Below are 5,696 nucleotides of genomic sequence, written 5' to 3' on the forward strand. Positions count from 1 at the left end.
GCAGTGGTTCGCGCTTTCAGTTTCACGCGAATGCTGCCGTCAATCCACGGTTTCTGGTTTGGGAATGTTTTTAATCGTTGCTGTGGGTAACGACATTGTCAATGCACTTCCTAAGACTCGCTCACCGAATCAGCATATTCGTCAATATTGTTGTTGGACGCAATGCGGAACATATTCCAATCCGCGTGATCGAAGCAGTCTTGAAGCGTGGATTCAGATTGGTCGGACCAGCGTTGAACAGACCTGAGCGCGGGAGCTTGTTGTTTTAGTTTCTGTTTGTAGGCTGGAATCACACAAAGGAGTCTGTGGTCAGCTTTTCGAAAGGGGCGGGGGAGGGCTTATATCGTCGCGGAAATTAGTATAACAATGATCTAGGGTTTTTCCAGCCCTGTAGCACAATCGATATGCTGATAGAATTAGTGAGTTTGGTTTTTAGATTAGCTTGTATAAATCCCAGCATCGATGAATGCAGCCTCAGGGTGTGGTGGTTCCAGTTTACAAAGAGTCAGATAAAGTTCGTTCAGGGCCATCGATGTGCTTGGGGGGAATATATACGGTGTGATTATTGATTGAAAGAATTCCCTTGGTAGATAATGCGGTCGACATTTGATTGTGAGGAGTTCTAGATCAGGTGAACAGAATGACTTGAGTTCCTGTGTTGTTGTTGATGATACAACCACGTCTCGTTAATCAAGGCATACCCCGCCCCCTCTTCTTACAGAAAGATGTGTTTCTGTCGGCGCGATGCATGAAGAACCAGCTGGCTGACCGATCCGTTCTAGTCTCTTGAGTTAGCCATGTTTCCGTGAAGCAGAGCACGTTGCAATCCCTGATGTCTCTCTGGAATGCTACCCGTGCTTCGGATTTCATCAACCTTATTGTCAAGAGACTGGACATTGGCGAGTAGTATGCTAGGGAGTGGAGCGCGATGTGCCCGTCTCGGAAGCCTGACCACGAGGTCCTGAGCACTCTGGAGCACATTTTCATCATGGATATCTCTGTACTTTACTCCGTTCATCTTTGCCTCGATCCTGACTAGTCTCCCAGTTCCTGTCGCTGAAAAACATCCTCACAGCATGATTCTGCACCGTAGGGATGGTGCCAGGTTTCCTCCAGATGTGACGCTTGGCATTCAGGCCAAGGAGTTCAATCTTGGTTTCATCAGACCAGAGAATTCTCCCCTTCCTCCCCCATTAACGTGCTACCCACCTCCTGTGACCTACACAGGACCAGTCAGTTGGACAAAGTTGGTTGAGGTTTACTTTTTTTCGTGGTTTAGGTTACTTTATGGAAATTCCATGTTTCATGGATGGATTTTCTTGGTTTTAAGATTAAACACATTTTGGCGCTAATTATGTTTGAATTGTTACAAAAATGTCTTACACTGTTAGAGCCTACTGTTTAAAAATGATGTGACCCCCAGTTGCATGGTCATGTGGTGATTTATTATTATCATCATAATAATGCCTTCACGAGTGTGTGTGTGTGCCTGCAAGCATGCCTGTAGCCTACATGTGTACATGTTTGTGTGTAGGCTACATGTCTGAAAGTTGAAAATGGACCACAAAATATGTATCACATTACTGAGTGAGGCATGGGCCTCCCTAGCCTAGCTAGACAGCAACATTTCCCATGTGTTACTCATTCAAATGTCACATACCTATCTTCACCCCACGCACCTCCCACTGGGCACAGACGTCAACTCGACGTCTATTCCACGTTGGTTCAACGTCATTTCATTGAAATGATGTCGAAACAACGTTGATTCAACCAGTGTGTGCCCAGTGGTCTCCCTCCTCCCTCTACACCTGTATCTGATTCCACTGCTCTTTCTCTCGTACAGACACCACTCAGACAGTTTTTCAGACTCAGGCTCTCACTCTGTCTCTATCGCTCTTGCTCTCAATTCAATTCAAGGGGCTTTATTGGCATGGGAAAGACATTTTTACATTGTCAAAGCAAGTGAAATGGATAAACAAAAGTGAAATAAACAATAAAAAGTGAACAGTAAATATTACTCTCTCTCTCTGTGGGGTGAAAACAGTAATATATAGGCCTAATGGTTCACATAAGCCTGCTCTTAATTGGGGGGAATGTAAACCAATAGTTTAGGAGAACATTTTGTGAATTTGGAAGTGTGGAAATGTCATTGAAGTGAACGCAGAAAAGCCAGAAGTATTCGAAAAAGGCAATTAGTAACGCAACAGTGCGACCTAGTGGTATTACTTTTTGTCTTCCTCGGACATCATGTTTAATTTGACAGTCACTCCATGCAACTTTTTCTACTAAGGATAGATCTATGCATTACAGCATATCTACTTGCAAATGTATCTCCTTGTTTGGAGTGTTTAACGCGGCAATAATTACTGTTTATTTACAGGTAACCTTTTGACGTAACTAAAGTTCCGTCAAAAATGTACCTGACAGCGGTGGGATTCGAACCCACGCCCCCGAAGAGACTGGAGCCTTAATCCAGCGCCTTAGACCGCTCGGCCACGCTATCTTACGTCGGCAAATGCAAGGGAACGTATCGTATCCTACATAGCAATATTATTATATTTATCTTACCATGCACTATAAATATAATTGTATTTTTATGATTTGATATTCATACAAAATAAATTGTACTGTCAATTCAGTTGCATTAATTTATTACATTCTGAAACCATAAACTCCAACTGTCAACCAACTTCACACTTTATTTTGCCTGCTTGAATATGAGACAGGTATAAAAAGATTCACATTTAGGCTACAGTTGTTTTACATTTTTAATTCAATTTCGATACCATACAACACTTCAACTGTCAGCCAATTTAACACTTTATTTAGCTGCTTCAATATGAAACAGCCTTGCAACTTCTTGTAATATACAAGGATGAGTCGTTGAGTTTTAATTTCCAAATGTAGCTAGACCTGAATCAACGAATCAATACCAAATCAGGTGTATCAGTTAATTAATCAATTAATTAAAGATGAGTGACAAAATATTAAACAAAAACATTTTGATACACTTCTAAAACACAAAATATGAACTATTTGAAAAGAGAAGTTTACAACATAGGAAGAAAAAAAACAAGAAAACTGTACAAACTTGAAGTAGCTATAATGCTTACTCTTCCCCAATCTCATACAAATATTTTTATGTCTAAAAGGTATAAATGACCAAACATTTAAAAGTGAAAATTAGACGCTATCATTTTGCCATGTGGCTATAGAACTGCTGGCATTGTGTACTATAGCAGAGCACCAGAGCCATGTTCCTAGGGGGCTGGCCCACAACACATTGGTTTTAACTTTACATAAGTGAAACTGCAGATACATCTGGTTCTGCATTTTCTGAATCCTCCACTAGATCCAGGAAAAACAGAATTGAGCGATCCCATGAGATGGGATACATAAAACATAAAAGGGCCCTGAGTTTTTCCTTGCCACAGCGTTATGACCTGACTGGGACAACTCCAGGCCCTAGTCGGCCTACTGCCTGGGCATTTTCCTTGTCAGGTCACGGGGTCAGGAAAAAATCAGGGTCCCTAACTTGATGGAAGGTGTGTGTGTGTTTGTCTGTTCCCTGAGGTCTTCACCAAGGCCTCCACATGGAGGGGTCTCCCTCAGGGGGGGAGAAAGGGGACAGGGGGGCGGGGTGAAACACCCCAGGCTGGGGTAGATTGGGGGAGCAAGGAGGGGAGGAGGAGACGGACTTCTGCTGATCCCTCCCATCTCTACCAGAATGTACCTGGCTGCAAAGGGCGTGGAGCGGTGAGCTTCCTATGGGTGGGGGTGATGGCTGCAAGGGGGGCTTGGCATGATGCATCTGTAAACAGCCAGGCTGGAATGACTGCGCTCCACCTCCAGATGACAGAGAAAGCGGAGACTGGGGAGGGGAGACAGGCCCAGATCCAGACATGGGACTACCACCATTACTACTACCACCACCAATAGAACCACTGTTACTATTACTCATACCAATAGCCCTAGTCGGAGTCCCATTGATACCATTGGTCCCATTGCCACCAGTGTTCCCAGCCCCAGTCTCAGAGCTGATATGGGGCAAAGACTTGAGCAGATGGTTGAGGAGCCGGGCCCCCAGTGGCTTGTCCATGCCTGGGCAGCTCTTGAGCAGGTTGTGGACCTCATGCATACATTGAATGTATCCACTGCTGTAGCGCTGCCGGGACTCAAACCCTATACTGGGACCAGAAGGGGAACCTAGAGAGAGATACGAACACAAGGGGGAAGTGGTGAGTCAGGGTTGAACACCAGCTCACAGGTTTAGTAGGCCTACAATGCGTAGTTACCTTATAGTAGGGTATGCAGTATATTGATGGTATCATGCACTAATGAATATGCAGTGAGCTTAGTGAACAAGTTTATATCGGTCAATAGAATATATTACTTTGTATAACTTTAAATTAAACAAATCAGCTGATATCAACTCGTGAAATGTGTGATCAGGGTAGTGAAGGAGTTTCTATCCCATTCCCTGGCTTGCTTTGAATCCCAGTGTGTCTCTTGTTGTCAATCATTTGACTGATTTGACCCAATAGGCGCTCATTGATATGTAGAGTGAAGGACCCCTATTGGGCGACATTATTCAATGATTGACAACGCATGATAATCCTGCACATCATGGAAGGTTCCAAGGCTTCCATCACTGTAAGAATTTTAAACAGGTTATGTATGTTCTGTTAGAATTTAGAACAATGTTTTAAGAACGAAAACAGCCAAGTGGACTACTGTCTTCGGAGGTGACGGTGTGTGTGTGTGTGTGTGTGTGTTAGGCGCTTACCTGAACCGTGACCCTTCTGCAGACCCTCCATATGTTGCACAGTAACCTCCAGTACATCAGCCTTCTCCAGTTTAGATTGCTATGTAAGAGGAGTGAATCAGAAGGAGATGGGAGGAAGAATGTAATTTGCAATTGCGTTCTCAAAATATTCTCATTGTGTGTGTGTGTGTGTGTGTGTGTGTACTCACATCCAGGTTGTATGCATCCACCATGATCCCTTTCAGTTGTTCCAGACTGCAGTTGATGCGCTCCCGCCTCTTTTTCTCAATTAGAGGCTTCCGCAACTATCAATCAAATCAACAGGCCAATTAATGTATGTGTCTACATATTAACCCAATTGACGCCTAGAAAACCACCAATGTTTATCAATGTTGATCTAAACTAATCAATCAGTTTTGCTATGGTTTGAAAGGATTTGAATGGATGGCATCAGAAATTGTTGTTACATTTCAGTGGTTTCAATTTAATATTAGGGGAAATGTGATTCAGTTTGATACTGATATCAAGTCTGCAATAGACACTTTGGAATTAGAACACCCTAGCCAACCCTTCTTTGGCCACCCACCCCCCACCTGTGAATGCAAAGTCCTCAAACTCAACCAACTCTCTGCACATTGCATCAATGCATGCATCTTATTATCTGTGGTAGTACAATATGCATGCATTTATTTACATGATGCATGAATGCAATGAACGGTTTTAATTGCAAAATGGTTTTACTAAGCACAATTCCTGCACAACCCATTTACTTGATGTATTACCCAGTTCCTTAAATGACGCCCAAATGCATCATATCGAAACTATTTCATATAGGCCAATTTAATTGCAGCAAGCTTACCTTTCGTTCTTCTTTAGCGCTAAAATTCCTCTCGGGACCATTTCCCCGGTGTACCATGTTGAAGGCCGTCAT

At 43.2% G+C, this 5,696-nt stretch overlaps 1 protein-coding gene and 1 non-coding gene across 2 annotated transcripts in view; both read right to left on the reverse strand.

Annotated features, from left to right (window-relative positions):
• Positions 1 to 2,421: 2,421 nt before the first annotated feature.
• On the reverse strand, positions 2,422 to 2,503 carry trnal-aag (transfer RNA leucine (anticodon AAG)). The gene has a single exon. It is a non-coding gene; the product is annotated as a tRNA-Leu (tRNA).
• Positions 2,504 to 2,679: 176 nt separating this feature from the next.
• Positions 2,680 to 5,696, reverse strand: part of LOC112071511 (transcription cofactor HES-6-like) — a 3,356-nt gene continuing 339 nt past the window's right edge. Inside the window, exons 1-4 of the mRNA XM_024138958.2 lie at positions 5,625 to 5,696; positions 4,975 to 5,070; positions 4,787 to 4,865; positions 2,680 to 4,206 (exon numbers count right to left, since the gene is read on the reverse strand). The exon at positions 5,625 to 5,696 is cut by the window's right edge and continues 339 nt beyond it. Of these exons, the coding sequence (XP_023994726.1) occupies positions 3,578 to 4,206; positions 4,787 to 4,865; positions 4,975 to 5,070; positions 5,625 to 5,696 (876 nt within the window). The 3' untranslated portion in view covers positions 2,680 to 3,577. The remainder of the gene's footprint in view (positions 4,207 to 4,786; positions 4,866 to 4,974; positions 5,071 to 5,624) is intronic.

Source organism: Salvelinus sp. IW2-2015, unplaced genomic scaffold (assembly GCF_002910315.2).
Source record: "Salvelinus sp. IW2-2015 unplaced genomic scaffold, ASM291031v2 Un_scaffold1627, whole genome shotgun sequence".
Lineage (NCBI taxonomy): Eukaryota > Metazoa > Chordata > Actinopteri > Salmoniformes > Salmonidae > Salvelinus > Salvelinus sp. IW2-2015.